The following is a 21821-nucleotide window of genomic DNA, read 5'->3' as shown; positions in this document are numbered from 1 at the left end:
TAAAAGTGCCTTTTCTGCTGTTCCTGACACCCCTGCTTGTTCCCACATTGGCCTTATACCTGCCCACACTAAAGGAGAAGGGTCCGCAGAATCGGAAGGTATTCTAACTGCCTTTGCGGGTTGCGGCCTTCCCAACCTCCTGAAGCCGGGGGCTTTATTTCCGGACCCGTTGCAGCGGTGCCTCTGGGTCCGCGGCGCCTGGTCCCACCGTTACACTCGTGGACAGCTGACCCTCCCTCCGCATAGAGGACATCGGGTGGACCCTACCATCCTTGCCTCCAACGACTTGAACTGCTGACGACACCCGCCGGAGACACCGTGCTGCACTCCCGCTCTGCTGCACCAGGCACGGCCTTCCTGGAGCCCTGTGCGGGTTGTGGCCTTCCCAACCTCCTGAAGCCGGGGGCTTTATTTCCGGACACATCACGGCGGTGTCTCTGGGTCTGCGGCGCCTGGTCCCGCCGCTACACCCGTGGACAGCTGACCCTCCCCGCGCATAGGGGACATCAGGTGGAACTTATCATCCTTGCCTCCAACGGCTTGAACTACCAACAACACCCACCGGAGACCCCGTGCTGCACCCCCGCCCTGCTGCACCTGGCGGGGTTCCTGGAGCCCTGTGTTGGGAGATCCTGCTGACTGCTGGCTCCTGATTGTGGTGTCGCGGCTGTGGCCCTGCGGAGTCCTGCTGGTGCCCCCCCTGGTGCCAGGGTGTTTGCCCTGGAGGTGGTGTCCTGGAAGTGGTGAGCTCATACATATCTCTCACCAGCTCAGTCCCCTTTGCACCGCTCTTATTCTACATGCCTTGGGGGCTATCACATAATCCACTCCCTCACTCTGCCTAAAGGCTGTTATATTGTGCCCTTAAAAGTGGTGTTAAGGGGTTACAGCACCTCGACAGTTCTTAACTTACAAGATATAAAACCCCTGCTCTATGTGGGCTTGGCTCCCTCCTGTGGCGAGTTCCTGTCACTACATAATTTTTAGAGGAAATTGTTCCATATTTATATATATATATATATATATATATATATATATATACACATACACATACACATACACACGTGTGTGTGTTTGTATATATGTATTAATTTCCTTCTTCCACTCCACCATCTCTGCCTGCCTTCACCTGCTCACCAAAAGCTTCCTATGTAATTTGTCCCCCTTTTCAGTGGAGCTATAATGTGAGCCCGGAGGCTCTATGTGACCGTTTCATGCTTGCTATGTAGTCTTACTAACAGGGGAATGTGTTACCCGCCATCCATCTATCTAACACACTACATGACCTTATGACTCCTCCTCAAGTCTATTCCTGATGGGCAGGACCAAGACAGTTACGCAGAAAAAAGATCCTCGGACACCAAAGGCCGATTCTTCTCAACGTAACCTTCGTTCATATCTATCCATCTCACATATTGCGGATTCACCTGTTGCTGACTCCTCACCTGTGCAGATCACCTCTCCCACCATGGCCCTCTCTCCCGTACCCAGCGACCCTCATGCTCAATTGTCCCAATTACGAGGGGAAATTACAGAAGTATTAACCCACGTCCGATCTCTCCCCTATAAACAAGACATGCAGGCTCTGGAGTCGCGAATCCAGGACTCTATGCAGACTCAGATCTCGTTAGTACAAGCTGATGTAAAATATCTGGGATTCCGCATGGTTACCCTTGAAGAGGAGAAAGAGTCAGTCGACAACCAGTTATCTCATCTTCAAGAGTTAATCTCCCAACAAGCATTAGACATGAGGACATTGCAAAACAGACTGGATGACCTGGACAACAGAAGCCGCAGAAACAATATTCGTGTCCGGAGGCTTCCTGAGGATGTCCCTCCATCTGGTTTGATTGATGCCCTAAGTAACATTTTTGTAGAAATACTGGAGCTTGACCCCAATGATCCTGTGGAATTTGATCGTGCTCATAGAGCTCTGTGTCCGAAGGTCTTGCAACTGATCGTCCAAGAGACGTTATTTGCCGGGTCCACTACTTCTCACAAAAAGAGGAGATTCTCCGTAAATTCCGCAACCTGGAAGGTGTGGAGTTCAATGGTACCCGTCTACAAATCTTTCAAGACCTTTTTTGGCGGACCCTCCAACAACGACGGTTATTGAAACCCCTTACAGACTCCCTGCGTAAACAAGAAATCAAATATAGATGGGGATTCCCGTTCTCTCTACAGGTCACTCATGCCGGTAAACATCTAGTTCTCCAGTCTCCCGAGAACTTACCTGATTTTCTGTTCTGCTCTGGGCGTGGAGCTTATTACACTTCCCAATTGGCAGGCCTTTTCACTTCCTCTACTTGCTCCTCCTGGCCGTCCGAGAAGAGACCGTTGGCAAGAAGTACAGCACCATAAATTGAAACCTAAAGGTCCTGACCCCCCTCCAGCATCAGACCCCACTTGATATACGTTTCATATATTATGAGGTCCCCCTTCATTGAGGCGGTATCCATTACTGGCTCTTTTTTCTAATTTTTTTTTTTTATTTACAGAAATGTTTTTACAGAAATGTTTAGAATTGGGCCTCTCAGGCCTCTTTTGTTACTAGAGGCTTATTAGACCATCTTTCATTTACCTATTTTTCTTTTTCTCAAGGTCCATTTATAGTCAGATATATCAGATTAAATAAGTTACATAATTTCCTAGTTAAATTGCTACTATATACCTTTTCTCTATTTGCCTGTTTATGGAGATATTCTGACTACATTTACTTCTTCTATGAGGAGTTATGTGATTATGTTTATTCAATTTATAATAATAATATTGTGTTTTCTACTATTGTGATTTTTTCTTTTTCTATTAGATGGCGTGGACACTCTACCCCTGTGTGCCCCCTACAGCTAATTTTTCCCGTGACAAGGGTTCCCTGGTGGTCCCCTTATTGTCCGGCAGTTTTTTTTTCCTCTCATCAATGTTTTGCTATATTATTGCAATTTCTGTTTTTTGTCTCCCCCTCATCTCTTCTTGTTTTCTCCCTTTCCCTCCTTTTTCTCTTATTTAGTCCCTCTATTAATTTTATTGTTTTATCAGATCTATTCTTTTGTATCATGTAGCTTTAGCCCTACTTTCCACATATGGCTGCTTCACTCCGCATAGTCTCTATTAATGCCAGGGGACTGAATATCTCAGAAAAGAGAACCCAGGCCCTTCGTTCTTTTCATGCTGATAGAGCAGATATCGTTTTTGTACAGGAAACCCACTTCCATCACTCCCCCTCTGCTCCTCGACTTAGTAATCAATTTTACCCTATAACATATTATAGTAATTATTCCCAATCGAAATCTAAGGGAGTTGCTATTCTATTCGCTAAACATTTGCCAGTCACTAATTTGGAGGAGGGGAGATGCCTACTGGTTAAATGCTCTATTTTTAATCAACCTTTCACATTTGTTAATATTTATGCACCAAACCAGGGTCAGCCAACCTTTCTTGAGAGGGTTCTGGATAAAGTTGATACACTCCAACAGGGGATCTTGATGGTAGGTGGAGACTTTAACTGGGTTCTGGACCATCTCCTGGACACCTCATCAGGCTCCTCAACAGTCCCTTGTTGAACATCAAGGAAGGTAAGACGGTTGCTTTATACTCATCAGCTGTCCGACGTCTGGCGTATTTCACATCCACTAGACAGGGACTACTCATATTATTCTAGTTCCCATCAGTCCTATTCCAGGATAGATTACATATTAGTTGGCCATAGATTTCTCCACTTGATACAAGACACTTCTATCGGAGTGACAACCTGGTCTGACCATGCTCCGGTGAGGGTAGACATCTCCCTTGGATTTTCTGATCCAATCACCAGATCCTGGCATTTTAATGAGTCCCTTCTGTCTGACCCTTACTGTAGATCTCAGTTGGAAGAGGCCATTGATACATATCTAGAATGTAATATCAGCCCGGATGTATCTAGCCTCACTATATGGGAAGCCCATAAATGTGTCCTTAGAGGAAAATGTATCCAACTTGGTTCCTATTTAAAGAAACAAAGGTTGGGACAGATAGAATATTTATTGCAGAAAATACAGGTTTTGGAATCTACTCACAAAACCTCCCTTTCCTCTGATGTTTATGTGGATTTAGTCCAAGCTCGTTCAGCCTTAAATAAACTTCTACTGGAAAAGGTCAAACATTCTTTTCGAAAATATCGTAATCGATATTGTTGGGGCAATAAACCCGGAAAGATGTTAGCAAGAGCTCTGCGAACTCAAAGAGCCCGTTCCTTTATCCCTTCTATTAAAGATGGGAGGGGATTCGTTTTCCATGATACCCATAAGATTGCAGAAGCTTTTTGCTCATATTATTCGGCATTGTATAATTTACCTGCCCCCTCTGCCTTTCCTGATGTTCTTGGGAAACAACAGGCCATTGAGGCCTACCTCACTAGAATTGGATTTCCCAGGCTGGACGACCTTGCCAGCGGGGACTTTGAGAGAACTTTCACTCTACCTGAGTTATTGGAAGCTATTAAATCCACCCCTTCCGGGAAAAGTCCTGGCCCTGACGGATTCTCTATAAATTACTATAAAGCTTTTAAGGACAAACTGGCTCTCCCATTGTTGGAGGCCTTTAATTCGGTTTCCGATAAGACCCCCTTTTCAGGCCAATCCCTAGAATCCCACATAACGGTCATCCCTAAGGAAGGCAAGGACCCCTCCCTCTGTCCCAGTTACCATAAAATCTCCCTTCTTAACATAGACGTTAAACTATATGCGAAACTTCTAGCAAACAGATTAAAGCATTTCCTACCTTCTCTGATTCATAATGATCAGGTGGGGTTTGTCCCAGGCCGGGAAGCTAGGGACAATGGATCCAAAATTATAGCCCTTATTCATTATATCTCGTCTACTGACACCCCAGCAATCCTACTGTCTACTGATGCAGAGAAGGCATTTGATAGGATAGATTGGAGTTTTATATCTGGAATATTGAGACACTTGGGACTAGGCCCTATTTGCCTTCAACGCATCCTTGCTCGTTCTCCCTCTGCCCGCATTAGGGTTAACGGCTCCCTTTCTGACTCCTTCTCCATTAATATTGGAACTAGACAGGGTTGTCCCTTATCCCCCCTGATTTTTATTGTTTGTATGGAGGCTCTCTCAAGGTAGATCAGACTGAATCTGAACGTGTCTGGCTTTAGGTTACATAGCGATGAATATAAATTAGCTTTATTTACCGATGATTTATTGGCCGCAATTACAAATCCTGTTATTTCTCTACCGAATTTGGTGGAGGAATTTAGGATATTTGGAGATCTCTCCAACTTTAAAGTCAACTACTCTAAATCGGTGGCCTTAAATATTACGGCATCTCCACAGATGGTTTCAGGCCTTAAATCAGCATTCCCTTTCACCTGGCACCCTTCCCAACTTGCATATCTAGGAGTTCATCTTACTAGAGATCTCTCCCACCTGTTTGAGGCCAATTTCACTCCCCTCCTGAACGAGATACATTCGAATTTGAGATTATGGAAATCAGGACCCTTCTCATGGTTTGGGAGGCTGGGCATTCTCAAAATGAATTCTCTCCCCAAGATCCTTTGCTTGTTACAAACCCTCCCAATTCAACTACCTCCAAGATGGTTTCTGGAAGTCCAGGCCCTCATTAGAGAATTTGTCTGCGGAGGTGGCAGGCCACATTTGAAATTAGATGTCATGTTCCGCCATAAAGAGCAAGGGGGTTTACGCCTCCCAAATATTAAAGGTTACTACCAGGCCTGCATCCTACACAGAATTTTGTCCTGGTCAGACCAGACACCTCTAAACAATGGGTGCAAATTGAGAATCAGATGCTGAAGATCCCCTTATTAATAGCCCCATGGCTCCCTGTCCTCCCCAAAATCTCTCATCCTACCATAGGCCCTACTTTAAGCTCTTGGAAAACATTACGAAAGTCCCCCTCGATATCTTCATCCCACTCCTCCCTCACCTCATTCCTTTTTAACGAACAATTCCTCCCAGGTATGGACGTTAAGATTTTTCACCCCTGGTTAGCGGCAGGACTTTTTAGGTTCGGACAGCTGGTGAGTGGCGGTAACTTTGTGCCCTTTGATGAGGTCTGTGGGAAATGGAATATACCCTCTCGGGAATACTGGCACTACCTCCAGTTACGTCATTTTCTGCAGTCTCTTGGTCCCCCTAAAACTCTCTGCTTGCCCTGTACGCCATTTGAGCAATTATGTATTAGCCCTGTCCCTCCGATTCACACTATCTCGCTGATTTATAATTTTCTTTCAGCAGACGCTATCCTCTCTCTCCCCAATTTTACCAAGGTCTGGGAACTGGAGCTTGGAGTCGACCTAACTGACGATGAGTAGGAGAAAATATTTAAGTTGGCTCACGCTTGCTCTCCTAGTGTTGGCGTTAGGGAGACTCAATATAAATTGTTATCACGTTGGTATAGATGTCCAGATACTCTCTCCAAGATGGGGATTGGGGTCCCGAATATATGTTGGCGCTGCTCTGGGGCCCCAGGTAATCCACTCCATATCTGGTGGCAGTGCCCTATCCTTCAGCCTTTTTGGAATGAAGTCCTCAACCTTTCTGCAAAAATTTTATACGAACCGGTCCCTACTGAGCCAACGTTTTGGTTGTTTCACCTATCATCTAGGCCCCTCTCAAAGTACAAGAAAACTTTATTATACCATTTGAACAACGCTGCTAAAGCAGTTATTCCGGTGAAATAGCGCTCCTCCTCTCCTCCGACAGTTATGGAATTGTTCACTAGGCTGGATCTATATATGGACATGGATGATATACTGTCCTCTGCTGATGGTGATTATGAGTCCTTCAGAGATACTTGGTGTCGCTGGATGGATTTCAAGGACTCGGTGTTCTTCAAAAATATCTTATCCGCTTCCCGCCCTTCAATTTCCTAGATCAGTCCCAAATAATGATAAAATCTGCGCCCTTGCATTTGGTTCAGACATTAATTAACGGCTATACTTAACTTTTTTTCATTACATTTCTCTTAATCCCTTTTTAATAAGTACTGATAAACCTGAGACTATATTATGTGATCTGAGGTGACTGCTCTTTTTCTTCCCGATTTATTATATCTATTCCCTTCCCTTCCTCCCTCCTCTCACCTTGTTGTCTAGTTATGTCTTTGTCTACTTGTGTTGTGTCTACATTCTTTTTATTTTTTATTCTTTTTTTTCTATATAAATGGGTCTTCTGTTGTGATATTTTGTGATGTCACTGGCAATTTTTGTGACTGAGTTTTAACATTTTCCAGTGTCTTACTTTTTCTATATTGTCTTTTCCGGCAACGACCCGGATATTGTCTATAAGTAATTGTATTGTTATTTTACAGATTTTTCTACAATAAAATACAATTTGCACTAAAATCAGCTTCTGTAACACACGTGTGTCTACATTATCTCCATAGGTTAGCAGAGCAAGATGGCTGGTTTTGCAAGAGCAGTTTGTACAGGCTGTGGGGAGGAGTTGGGTGGAGTGAGGGTGTTCTCTACAAACTAAGGAGCAGGGCACAAACTACATTATTATTATTATCCTTTATTTATATGGCGCCACAAAGGTTCCGCAGCGCCTTACACAGTACATAAATGAGCACACAAGAAAAACAGTTAATAGTAATACAAAACAATGCAGGACAAGGACAAGGTTATAAACTCAGCTGCAAAACACAAGCAGCAGGACATGAGCAACCAGGTGGTAGGTGCCATTGTAGGGAGTTAGGAGTAAATTATACTATAAGTAGGGGGAGGAGAAGCACGTGAGGATGAGGGCCCTGCTCGTGAGAGCTTACATTCTAAAGGGGAAGGGCAGACAGACAGGGGTGACACAGAGGGGTAGATAGTGAAGAAGGAGCATGGAGCAGTGGGTTAGGATATGTGCTGCGGAATGTGTGTGTATAAGACGACCTGATGTTATGTAAAAATTAAGTCCTTCATACATCTATCTCTATGATAGAAAATAGATTGTTTGTGTTATTTACATGAGAGATGTACAAAGTAAAGTAGAAGCACTTTAATTTGTGTGTTACATTTTAGCATCTATATACAGCCTGACAAGAAATGCAGCTATTATGGGACTGTCCCGCCATCCTAATACAGTAGTGACTACTTTAGTTCCAGCTGCTGGGTGCTATGCCATGCTCCTGTGAGTGGGTGCATCTCACATGCTAGACCCACTCACAAATGGGTGCAGCCATACATGATGTGGTCCCACAGGATGTTGCAGTACCCGGGCCCAGAATTTCTCTTGGCAGCCCTGGAGGTGACAGACAGAACGAGGAGGGAATGGGGCTTAGTAGTGGGGTAACAAGACCATGGAGGGAGGTGGTTGAGAGTGGAGGTATAGGAGAAGTGGGGGAAAGAAGCAGAGGGTTGGAAGCAGACTGATGAGAGAAAAAAAGGAAGAACAGCAAGTGGAGGAAACAGGAGGGGGAAGAGAGGGACGGATAAAGTAGAGGATTATGTGGACATAGAATATGGGGGTTGTGTGAAGTAAGGGTGTTCATGCTGTGGACAAGGTAATAATTGAGATGTAAACTGGAGTGGAGGCTGTGAAATATAGAGTCAGTGTGATATAGAGACAGTGTAATGTGGAGGCTGTGTGATGTAGAGACAGTGAGATATAGAGTCAGTGTGGATTAAAGTTGTTAAATGTTCAAAAATACATGTAAAGAACAGTGCTGCTAATGTATGAGCGCAGCTCCAAAAGTGATATATAAAGGAGAGGTATGTGAGTAGTGGGTGCAGGAATTAGTTTATAAACAAATTATTAATGTGGATAGATGTGACACAATTGGAAAAGGCAATACAAAATGAATGAGGACAAAATTACAATGTACCCGAGCTGATCCAGTCCAAAGTGTTCTGATCAACAAAGATCAATCAACAAGAGCAGCACACAGACAGGGGAGCACTTGCAGTGTCCAAGCAGTGAGTGCAGTAAGTAGTTGCCTGGATACAGCAGAAGAGCATGTTCAGGCAGCATAAGGCAATTTCCACACTGCAGAAAGTGTTGAACATTGCTTCTGCTCAGATATAGCGGACCCTGTTCTCATCATATACTTTTAAAGGAACCAATTTTGAGACCTCATGATGCCCTTCAGCAAAGAGGTCAATGTTTAGGCATACTCTGAGCAAAGTAATGAAAACAGCTCACACACAAAACCAACACATGTAATAACATCAGTCCCATAAATGAGGCTAACACAGAGACCTGTTAATTCCTGATGATTCATATTGTGTGCTTCATGCCTGTACGTCACAGCTGTGCTTACAAAAGAGGTTAGTCACAACACTTAGGGCGTATTTACTAAGCCTTGGAAAGAGGATAAAGTGAGCGGAGAGAATATTCCAACCAATCAGCTCCTAACTGTCATTTTTCAAATACGGCCTGTGACATGTCAGGAGCTGATTGGTTGGGACTTTATCTCCGTTCACTTTATCTCCATCCAAGGCTTAGTAAATAGACCCCTTAATGTTGTATCACTGTTTAATCCATTACATAGTGCATTTAAACCAAAGTCCAGCAGCAGCACTAGATTATTTCAGAATGATTATCCTATAACATGATGTTTCTCCTTTGCCGGTTGCGAGGAGCATATATCCTTACCAGTCCAATTTCTACAGCAGACTAAGCAGTGTAGTCTACCAGGAATCATGATGCAGATCAGATGCAGGGTAGTTAGGAGGCTTCGTCTAATGTGTCCCAGTTTTTAAATAGGGAATATTGCAAGACATGGAAAACTTTAAAATTGTTTTAAAAAATAAATAGATGACAGTGCACTTCACCAAGGCCTATATACTTATATCACTGGAGAAGGAACTCACTTTCAGAGCCTGGTTGAAGTTCTCCACTAGACTGATCCACTGTGTAGTCTGCTTGGCGAACTGTGCAGCCTGTGTCTGTAGTGTCTTCACCTCATGGTCCAGCTTCCTTTGATTCACATAGGCCTGCGCTACACTGCATTGGTAAAGGGAAAGAAGGTGAGAGCTGATGCAATATACTGTATGTAATATTTGGGATTTCTTCTCTTGGATGAATCTAGTGTAAATAACAGGCACATTTTGTCTGACAGTATTGTAGATGCTCCCATATATAAAGCAATGCTGGCCAGTGGCTAGATCACATGCATGGCCAGTTTTATGAAACCAACCAGCACTCAGGCCTAGCTGCTGGATGTACAATAAGGGGCAGATTCAATTAGACACAAAACGTGGTTATCATGGAAGGCTGATCCTGCTTGCCGCCTTATAGAGGTGCTAGCAGAATCAGCCTACAGTAACTGGCCGATATACTCGCAACGCAAGCTGCCGATGGTAATTAAATCTCTCCCTTATTTGGATGGATGATGAACAAATCAATGTCATATGCTGCCATTACACAACTAGATACAGCAGCCCCCCCCCCAGTCTGCTTCTGATTCTATTCAGTGGTTTATGTGGATTGTCATTTTCAGGAGCACCCACACTGTAATGGGGCCCATACATCAGGCAGCTATCGGCACAAGTCCTCATTCTGCCGATGCTTGGATTGGAGCATCTGTGAAATCCAACATGTTGGATAATCCCGATTTACTGATTCCAAACCAAAAATGTTTGAAATTGGCGAGTCGGGGTTTTTCAACATGCTGTAATTTGCCGATTCCCGAGACAGATAGCAGATCATCAATGTCCGCTGATCTGCTTTTTTGATCGCTGAATCGGATTGGCCTCTGCAGAACAGGGAATCGGCCCGTAGATGTATGGCTTCATAACTTATGGCCAATTAGGTCTAAAATTATCTATGTTATCAGAAACATTTCAGTGTGCATATATACATTATTATTGTTATTATTAGATACTTATATAGCACCATCATATTCAGCTGCACTTTACAATTTTGAACAAAAAAAGTGATAAAACGAGACTGGGTAATAACAAACAGAAAAAGATGTAAGAGGGCCCTGTCCGCAAGCTTACAATCTATAGGGCGACCAGTCTAAGTTAAAAAAAAAAAAAAAAAAATCCCTGAACAATGCAACTAGAATCGGAATTTCACTTTGAAATGGAATTATACCCAGTTCCTAAGAAAAACAAACAAACAAAAAAAGCTTAATTTACATACAGACATTTCTGGTTTGATTTGTGAAGTACGGCATCACCAAGAAACAATAGTGGAACAGTGCCACATAGTGGACAATTTAGAATGGACAATACTAGTTTAGAAATATCCAGACATGACACTTGCTGCACTCTTAGCCCAGAATGATCACCTTTAAGAATCTCAGTCTGACACTATCAAAAGCAGTGACAGGCAATTACCATAATCTGGCTACACTTTAATAGTCATAATATAAATCTGTTACTACGTATATAATTTTCTGATTACAAACACATGAAAAATCACATAGCAAGCTGGTTACGTGTTCCAGACAAAGATTATGTGCCTGAGTGTGCTGGGCATCCTGTGTGGCAGCATGCATTGCCAATGTACTGGTGATTACTGCACACTAGTATGTAAATGTCACGGTTGCCCAGCTCTACTGGTAAAAAGCTCACCTTATCTGCTGAAGGTCATGTGGTCAGGTTAGTGCCTCTCTGATTGATTAAGAAGCTGGAATGGACGATTCTGGTGATATACTTCTTTTGAGTGTTAAAATATACTAGCAGTATAACAAATGCTGGGTACACACTAGACGATATGCAGCCGATATGTCGTCCAATCCGGCGGATTGGATGATATATTGTCCACATCGTCCAGTGTGTACAGACCGATGGTGTGTGCTTCCGCGCGCCATCAGCGACACCGCCCAACCTGCATGCAGGTCCGATGGGCGACAGTCAGCGGGGGGGCAGGCTGCCGAATGCAGCATGGCTCCCATTGCCCTGTCATTGCTCCCAACATCAGCAAGTGTGTATTCACTTGCCAATGACGGGACCCCCGCCGGGTCTTGCTGCACAATAGGTCGGCTGGGTACACATCGTTAAATGTGTACCCAGCTTTAGTGTTTTCAGGAAATAAATGGTGCCGGTAATCAGTCTGTTGAGCACATCACAAAAAAAGTACTGGTGACATCAATCAAGTAATCTGATGACTGTCATATTTAATATTTTAATAAGAGAAGTAAGAAGAGGAAGAGAGGGAAGGAATGTGGGTGAGCCCTTTGTACCTCTGACTGACCTGGGAAAGCCAATCTCGGGAGACCTATGCTCTGTGTATGTGGGTCAGCACATCAAACCACCCTGCATGCACGGTGCAGCATCCCTACCACTAGTCTCTCAATAGCACAAGACGTACACTAGCCGTGTTGGGCTTAGTGACTGGTACATTTATTTGTGCTGTTTTATTAGGTAGATAAATGAGGAAACAATGCTAAAGAAAAAAAGAGAGAGAAGTGGCCACCAGCCAAAGCCAGAGATAGCTAGGGGTAGAGTTACTAAAGATTCTACAAATTAAAAGTGGATGTGTTGCCCATAGCAACCAATCAATGAGATTTTAGTAATCTATTGCATACGAGAAAATAATTGACAGAATCTGATTGGTTGCTATGGGCAACACCGCCCCACTCGTCTGTTTTAGAAGCATTAGTAAATCTACCCCTTAGTGTCTAGCTTAGTATTAGTGGATGAGATGTGTCATCCACGCTTTACAGCTTCTCCATCACTTAGCAGGCAGTGGATATTTCCACCTCTTGAAGTACAGGTTTGGGATCTTTTATCCAGAAAGTTCCAAAAAACAGAAAGAATATTAAAATAAAATTACAGCTGCTGCTTACTGACAAGATCACTAACTATCCATATAAAAAGTCACTGCGAGGAGCAGCGCTAATCAGCTTAATGAGAAGGTAAATGCCAGGGGCAGTTTCAAGGAAGACGTGGGTCATTTTAGATGCAATGTAAAGTATGTAAGATATGGGGTGGGGTGTTATGTAATAGGGCCATTCCATGTGACGAAACGGGGCATTTGGATACATTTAAAGTGCAATCCCTTTCCATGTATAAGGTTGAATAATGAATCTAGAACTTTTTTTTCTATAATAATAAATTAGTTAAAGCTTAAAGTTAATTCTAATAAAATAAAAAAATATATATAAAGTTAGTAATTGTTGCAAAAAAAATTTCAATGTACATATGACTGAACTGGACTCAGACACAATACAAAATCCTTCCGATGTAACATAACATTAAACTTCTGTGAAATTAGACCGGGCTGGGCTCTGATTTTTCCTGTGCAGGGTAAGCAGACCCAATGGTTTAATAATATATTAATCTAAATATTTGTGCATTTGTTCTTTGTACAAAAAATAAAAAGCAATTGTTTTGGTGACTGAGTAGAGCATCCAGAGTAACGGAAAGGGACATGTGCAGTTTCGTTGTCTAATGTCGCATGAACGCAAGTCACACAGTTAATTATTTTATATATATATATATATTAGTAGTAAATATACTACAGTTTGTGTACAAAAATTTATATTATTATTGAGTCATAAAAAACTTTTAAACGTCCTCCTGAAATACTGCTATTCACATGCATTGGCTTCCAATAGTAGCTAGCAGCAGGATTAGCAGTTACAGAAATACTAGTGTTGTCACATATCTCTTCACCAGTACAGGAAACACTGATGTTTTTTGCACCAAATTTACCTTGAAAAATCAGTGATTTTGCTAAATTATTCTTTGTCAGTTTGGTTTAAGGATTTATGGAATGGCCCATAAAGCTGAACCAGCCTTATAACGGATTGCTTCTTTATAATTAGCCGCAATCTCGCAGAAAAACAGACGGCTCCGTGAAATCGGAACCTATTACATAAACCCCATGGTGTGCCAAATTACAGAAATAGCCTTTATCAGGAGACCCCTAACCATTGCATTCTGCAAAATAGATACAATACCATACTCATGGGCTATTCTGTGAGGTGATAGTTATGTCCATGCCTCCTGCCAACAGTATGTACTGCAAAGGAGAGAAGGTTGTCTGAGCACAGGTGTAAAACATAACCTGAAACCCTTGAAATCAAGTCACCAGGCAGTGAGTGTCTCCTACATTGTCCGTATTTCTCCTACTATACACGTTGCACTTCCACTCCTGCTTCACTTCCTTTCCTCATGGAGGAAACCTTTTCATAATGCTAGACACTCTCCAAACCAGAGAGCCAACGTGTGGTGTGGCCTTCATACCCAGCGAAGCCTGGGTCTCTGATAAACCCTGCCACATACTCGCCTACTCTCCCGGGACTGCCGGGAGCCTCCCCAAAATCAGGTGAATCACATCATCATAGTCCTGCCCCCTGCTTTATAAAGACGGTAATATCGGCATTATAAAACAGGGGGCGGGCCGTGATCGCGCCAGCACGCCCACGCACCACCCACTGAAGCTGCCCCAACCCTCCCTTCTGCACCGACCTGGTAGCCCACTCCCAAAAGGGGCTGCCATGAGCATGTTGGTAAGTATGCCCTGACACAGGTTGTCGACGGTCGAATAATATTACAAAATTCTAAAGCACATCTTCATCCCAAACTTCAAACTGAGGACCTGAAAGCCAAGGATATCTTTAGCACCTGTATATAACTCTGATAAATGTTTGTATATGTTGTAATGGAGGTGGCACTTTGGAAATATTTTGGCTTGTAATGTTTAACATCTGGCAACAAAATAGAAAAAGTTGCCCTTGATCTGGCCTAATATAATGGTCAATGATTCAACTTTTAAGAGCATTTTCCTCTTTTCCTACAGGACAGTATATGAGACTATTACATATTCAGTAAAAACACCTCTGGGGATTAAATCAGAGGTTCCCAAACTCGGTCCTCAAGGAACTCTAACAGTCCAGGTTTTAAGGATATCCACGCTTGACCACAGGTGACTTCATTAGAATAGAATACCATCCCTTATCGGAGGCCCCGTATCAACTCTTGATCGATACATGAACTCCATAATAAAAATAAAATTATCTATAACATCAATGATAGAAATAATATTACATACACGCATAGATGGATATATATCTATCTCTATATAATGATAGGCGGCACTCCGTGACTTAGTCAAACAAGCAAAGTTGTATCAAAGCATCAGAGCACCACTGTGCTCTTTTCTCAAAATTACGAAGGATTACGACATTGTAATCGTGCAGTCGTTTGTCAGTCTGTGATGTGCCTGCACTGACGAGCAGTCGTTCAGTGTAGGCACATCAATCATCTGCAAACATGCTGAACCTAACATTATCGTCAGGTTGTCCAGCATGTTTGCCCGATGATAGATGTCTAAAACGACCAGCATCACTGGTCGTTTTAGACATTTTTCATAACAATTTGCAAACGATTAATGAACGATTGAACGATAACGTTATTGCTCAATTTAATCGCCTAGTGGGCAGCTTAACACATCTTGCTCCCCTTTCCTGGCAACACCATTAAGTTCATAAACTAACAAAGGTGTAAGGCAATGTGAAAGAAAAATCTTTCTGTAATTTTAGTTAAGAGGAAAGGGATTTACACTTCTTGACAGCACCTCTATTTATTATTTGATTTTGCCTTCACATAGCCAAAAAAGGGGGCCACTCCAGTTACCCTAGGCTAGGAGCTGCAGTACATCTATACACCTCTGTTTGAGAGAAAAGTCATGCTGCTCTGCGACATTGGGATCCCATCACATTCTTGGACACCATAGCAAAATTTGGAGGAGGACTTGGTGATGCCAGTCCTCTTCCAGATGCCTCTGCTTTAAGAATGGCAGTGCTGGCATTGGAAGAGTGAGCCAGATTCACATCAGGACCCTGCTGTGGCCACATCTTCAGCAGCTGTGGCAGTTCCACCACTGCCGGGAAAGATTCCCTACCCTATTTACAACAAGGAGGGGGGAATCATCATACAGGAGAAGGCTGTCTAAACATCCATTTGCAAAAACGACATGAAGAAGAGACACTTACATCTGTGGTGGCCACGGCATTTTTGGAATATGGCGCAGCAGCGATCCAATCACAGCTCGCGGGCCGGTAACCAATCAGGAGCGGTCGCTTCTGATTGGCTACCAAGACCGCAAGCTGTAATTGGCTCACAACCAATTCCGTATTCAATATGCCACAGCGGCTATCAGTGCCTCTTCATATCATTATTAGAGTCCATGGATGGATGCCTGACTGTGCATGATTGCAGAGTTAGCAGGTGGTTCCAGAACGCCGTTCCGTATTACGTCTTTTTTTATATTTACAGTACCAGTCAAAAGTTTGGACACCCCTTCTCATTCAATGTTTTTTGTTATTTTCAAGATAGTATATTAATACTGAAGACATCAAAACTATGAAAGAATACATATGTACAAGTGCTCAGCACCTCTGGGAACTCCTTTAAGACTGTTGGAAAACCATTCCAGGAGGCTACCTCATGAAGCTGATTGAGAGAATGCCAAGAGTGTGCAAAGCTGTCATCAAAGCAAACGGGGGCTACTTTGAGGAATCTAAAATATAAAACATATTTTGATTTGTTTAACACTTTTTGGTTTACAACATAATTCCATATGTGAAAATAATTTAAATAAACAAAAACCATTGAATGAGAAGGTGTGTCCAAACTTTTGACTGGTACTGTATATATATTTATTCATACAAACTCGGCACTCTCTTATTTCTCAAACTGTAAATAAAGGGAATGTTAGTTCCAAAATATTGCAATAATTTGTCCAGCTGGCCAACCACGTTCAGGTCTTCCCATCTGGCCAATCCCTACACTGACTCTTAAAAATATGAGCTTCGTTCTGTCACATTTGGTTCCAGCTAAAACAGATTTTAAATGCAAATTATGCTTCTTTCATAAGTATGGGTCTTGGCTTCAAGAGACAGAAGCAAACAACACAAAAATTTTATTTTATTGTGGTCACACTTACTAGGGCACCCTGCTTTTCAAATGTAAGACAAACTTTGTCAGTTTATTCCCAGGTGCTAATTAATATATATGTCTGGGTGGGGTTCTGTCTCTTTAAGCCAGGACGCATACTTATGGAAGAAGCATAATTTGCATTTAAAATTTGTGTGTTAGCTGGAACCAAATGTGACAGAGCAAAGCTCATATTTTTGAGAGTCAGTGTAGGGACTGACCAGATGGGAAGACCTGGACGTGGTTGGCCAGTTGGACAAATTATTGCAATATTTTGGAACTAACATTCCCTGTATTTACAGTTTGAAAAGTGAGTGCAGAGTTTATATGAATATTTTCTATGTAAATTGTGTGGTCACATAACAAGGGTACCCCAGATGGTTGAGTGTCGTGAATTAAGCCCGATTATATATATTTTATGAGGAGGCCAGGGCTCTGCTGTTTATAGATCCTGGCAGCTGACGGATGATGAGGGCAGGGTATACATTAGGGGGTGGAGCTTGCATCCATTTCTCCAGGCTGCCTTTAGCAGGGCTGGTGGACGGAGAGGAGGATTGCCCTGTTTGCTTCCTGCAAGGTGGACGGAGCAGCCGCCGGTCGGCCGGCACCAGGCTGCCGCTAGCAGGGTGGCGGGAGGGAGAGAGGAGGGCAGTGATAGTTTGAATTTGCTGCTCTATTCTGTCTGTAGCCACCGGGTGTGGGTGCTGCCGGCGTCGTGCTGCCCGATCACAGCGATTGGCACATGGGAATGAACGAAGAGAGGTCCCTCTTTTCACACCCGAATGTATATTGGGTACAACTGCAAGAACTTGGGCCGGTGGGCTAAGGGTAGCGGGCGAGTGGAAACGGGAAGACAATATATACGTCCTCTTCATACGTCTCTCCCAGGTTTTGGAGAGACCTACCTCAGGGCGCGGAGTCTAGTCCACTCGATGGTATTCACCATTGACCCCTCCAAGCGGGATGTGGGTTTTGCTGCACCAAGTAAACAGGTCGCAGCCCCTGAGCCAGGTACCTGGAGAAAACACAGAGATAGATATGGGAGGTCTATATAAGCACTGATGAGCAAGGATGATACTCCAAAGACTGATAGGTGGGTTGCACTGGTAATCAGCACTTGGTAAGAGATGCTGAATAGCGATGGTAATCAGGACTTGGTATAAAACACTGAGAATCAATGGTAGTCAGCACTTGGAATGAGACACTGAGAATCGATGGTAATCAATAGTTGGTATGAGATGCGGTATAGTGCTTCCAGCAGCACTGATGGTACGAGACACTGTATAATTCTTCCAGCAGCACCAATGGTTTGAGACACTATATAGCGATTGTAAACAGCACAAATGGTATGTGACGCTGTATAGTGCTTCCAGCAGCAGGCAGGAAGGGATCTAGAAGTCACAGACTGAGTAGCCTTGGAAAGGAACACAGCAGAGCCTGGGATGCCTTCACAGTAGAAAATCCACTAAGGAGCGAAGTTGCACAGGCAACTTCCTGCTGCAGGAAGAGCCCTAAAATACCCCTTGATAGCTTGTCATTGGCCAGAGACATCAGCTGACCGACCGCAGAACTACCATAGGAGGGATACTGATTAGATGACATGAACAAACATGGCCACGCCCAGGACTGCACCAACCAGGATGCACGCATGAAGGCTCTAGCAGTCTGAGCAGATTGCTCAACCACTACCTGTCTCCATGGCTGACGTCCAGATGCTTAGGAGCCCGAAGACGCTATTGCAGACGTGAGTAATCCAGATCCCAGGCTGCATCCAGACACCTCTGAGATTGGTGGCTGCTAGAAGATCATCTTCCAGCAGCTGTCCACTGGTCTTTTCTGACTGGTCGCATCAGATGCGACCATGTCAGGGAAAGCCCAGCCTGTGCATTTTCTTCATCCAGCTGGTAAAACCTTGGCAGACATAGAGCTCAAGTGTTAATACTAAAGGCTAGATTCAGTAATACTAGTAGTAGTTTATACCCATTTCACATTGCAATCCTGGGTCGTACTCAGGATTTTGTACCTGGCTCCATCCCGGGTGCAACCCCTTTCAGACTGGCAGCCTGACGAGACTTATTGCCAAGTCGATTACCTCACCGCCATCATGTGCCGAGCTGGCGCTAGGAGTTGAGACTATCTCCAAGCGTCGGCTCTTCCTATGCTGTGAACGGGACATGGGTCGCAACAACCTGGGTTACCCACTCACACTGCACCGTGAGCCGGATTGAACCCTGCTCGTTACCCAGTCCTTTCACACTGCACAATAACCCGGGTTGCTGCACATTCACATGCAATAACCCGGGTTATTGCTGGAAGTGTGAAGGGGATATAAGTCTGCTTTCCTTGATTGTACCACAAGTCACTCTAAACATCTCTGACTTCATGGAATTCCCTTTGGAGCGTGGTGTTTTTTTAATGCTATGTTACAATTGCTCAATAATTATACTGCAGCATGTTTGTTATTCTTTAGCTGTTCCTGCCAATGAATGCTAGTATAATTTGTAATAAACTTTAAGCTGTAATGGTGTCAAACAGATTTGTCCTCACCTCAGGAATCCCCTTCGGGGATGCGAGCAGAAACCCGACAAAAGTCCCGGCGCAAGGCTTTCTGCCCATCGCGCCTGGAAAACAGCATCGCGCCGGGAAGTTAGGTCGGGGAATGCCCGTTCTCGCGCAGGGTGTTTAGTCGCAAGAACGGGCATTCTCCAACTAAACACTGTGCAAAATTGAATAGCTCCGGGAGCTATCTCCCGGCGCTAATTACATCACGGGCAATTGAATCGAGTGCTTTCTATGAAAATACCCTTAGTAAATAGGCCCCTATATCCCTTCATTCATTTACTCACCCAACATTTAGATGATCTACTAATGCCTCTGTAAGTGTTGTCGCTGCGGCAATGGCCTCTTTCCTTCTCTTTTCTGTAAAAATATAAATCAAATTGTTTACTTAGAATTTCAAAGTAAAAAATTCCAATAAATTAATGACAATGCAAAGATATTGATTTTGGCCAACATTTTTTTTCTCTGTACAGAACATTTTTTTTTTTTTTTTTTTTTAACTACAGATAACATTGGTACATAAGTACTGTAACTAGCTTACCTACCTCCTCCCCAAACTCGCCATGTGCCGATGTTACTCTTCATATGTATATCAGTGCAATATATGTAACTTCACAATTGCATCATATAGAACAGTGTTGCCTAACCTTGACACTCCAGCTGTTATGGAACTACATAACCCAGCATGCACTGCTACAGTTTTGCTATTAGGGCATGCTAAAACTGTGGCAGGGCATGCTGGGATATATAGTTCCACAACAGCTGGAGTGTCAAGGTTAGCCAACACTGATATAGAATCTCCAGAGCATTTCCCACATTTGCTTGTATGTGTGTATTTAATGTACATTTGAAGGCGAGACCCTTTCTCTTGGGCTGGCACTCCTCCTACCTGCCCCAAATGATTTTAACTGGCATGGGTCTTTTACATTGCAGTACACACATTTAAGGGGCTCTATTAAAGGTAAGTCCTAGATAGATTATTTAATGTGTCAGTATTAGGGATGTTAGGAGGTTCACCATGACGTAGTAGGTGGGCAAACATCTTTGGCCAAACGTACTAAGAAACCTTACTTAAAAAAAAAAACATGTTAATTGTTGGTGTTTATTATAAATAGTTGATCATTAGAATGCTTAAAGCTTATAGCGACTGAGAAATCTGATATTAAGCAATCCACATAAGACTCCATCTTGTGACAAGATGGAGTGTGCTTTTAAGATATTTACAGCTTTAAATGCAGAACATGAGTTTTGCTAGCCTTTGAGTTTCAGAAAGCCTTAGGATGTGCAGATGTTGTCAAACAAAATAGCCTATGAATAGACTGTGTATTCTAACCTCCATAACAGTTCACTCCCTCGTGTATAGATAATAATGTATGGCATACTAACAATGACCGCTGTATTAAGATGTAGTGTGAAAATACTAATATGTTGCAATGTGAGAACACTGCTTTATATTATTGTATGACACATAATTATAGTCAGAGGAATCTACAAACACAAGACTGTGTGTTGATTTACCTCTCCAGAGTACTCTGCAACACAAGGGTCTAACATACAATAAATGAGCTTTGATCGGTGATTACCCACAGAAGATTTATTAACTGATCTATCACGACAAATCTTGAGTGTACAGAGACAGTAGTATAAATAAAATTCATTGGTCAGATTGTCTTTCTGGTTATGCATTCGGTCACCCCTGCACCGATTGGGATAAAACCAACGCGAGGTGGTCCAGTTGAATCCTGGCCAGGTTTAAGGGGGGGTTAGGGTCCCGGTCGGACCTCCCGTTGGTGTACTCTGGGCAGAACTTTGACACGGGGAGCCTGTTCTGGGCCTACTGGGAGCCAGGCTTTTCACACATTTCTGCTCGCCACCTTAGGAGAGGGTGAGCTGAAATAATGGGCACCCGCAATATGTGCGCCTGAATGCAGCAACAATTGAATTGATCTGTCGTCCAAAAATCATTTGAATTCCCCCCCTATGTATGTACTGCATCTAGATCAACTGAGCTCTAGAGAAAATTATTACAGCTAAGACTCACTGCAATGCGTCAAACCAATACAGCACTCAGCGAGTAAATAACAGCTCATCACTGTAATGGCCTCCTGGGAGCCTTGTTGTTCAGGAGGCTGTATATACTAGAGATATGACCAGGAGGCTATATATAATAGACAAATACTTAAGACTACACTAAGGAGTATCAATTCAAAGTCATAACTTATGTACAAGTAGGTTTCTTGTTCTACCCCAATTCACAGTTTGTAAAATATCATACAGTGTTTTTGGTTCTTAATCAAATGTTTGTGAGCAAGTAAACTCACCACTGTAGAATAATATGTATATGAAACAATTATAAAGTGAGCCACTACAACAAAATTCTTCATAATTCATGTTTTGAGCTACAATAATCCTGTATCTTCTGGAATGA

At 43.1% G+C, this 21821-nt stretch overlaps 1 protein-coding gene across 1 annotated transcript in view; it reads right to left on the bottom strand.

The window, feature by feature from the left end:
• Nucleotides 1-21821, bottom strand: part of BLOC1S1 (biogenesis of lysosomal organelles complex 1 subunit 1) — a 28501-nt gene that overhangs the window by 1888 nt on the left and 4792 nt on the right. Inside the window, exons 2-3 of the mRNA XM_088480431.1 lie at nt 19681-19753; nt 9812-9944 (exon numbers count right to left, since the gene is read on the bottom strand). Of these exons, the coding sequence (XP_088336557.1) occupies nt 9812-9944; nt 19681-19753 (206 nt within the window). The remainder of the gene's footprint in view (nt 1-9811; nt 9945-19680; nt 19754-21821) is intronic.

Source organism: Taudactylus pleione, unplaced genomic scaffold, assembly GCF_031769625.1.
Source record: "Taudactylus pleione unplaced genomic scaffold, aTauple2 ptg000005l, whole genome shotgun sequence".
NCBI classification, from domain to species: Eukaryota; Metazoa; Chordata; class Amphibia; order Anura; family Myobatrachidae; genus Taudactylus; species Taudactylus pleione.
This window is presented reverse-complemented; position numbering and strand designations above follow the sequence as displayed.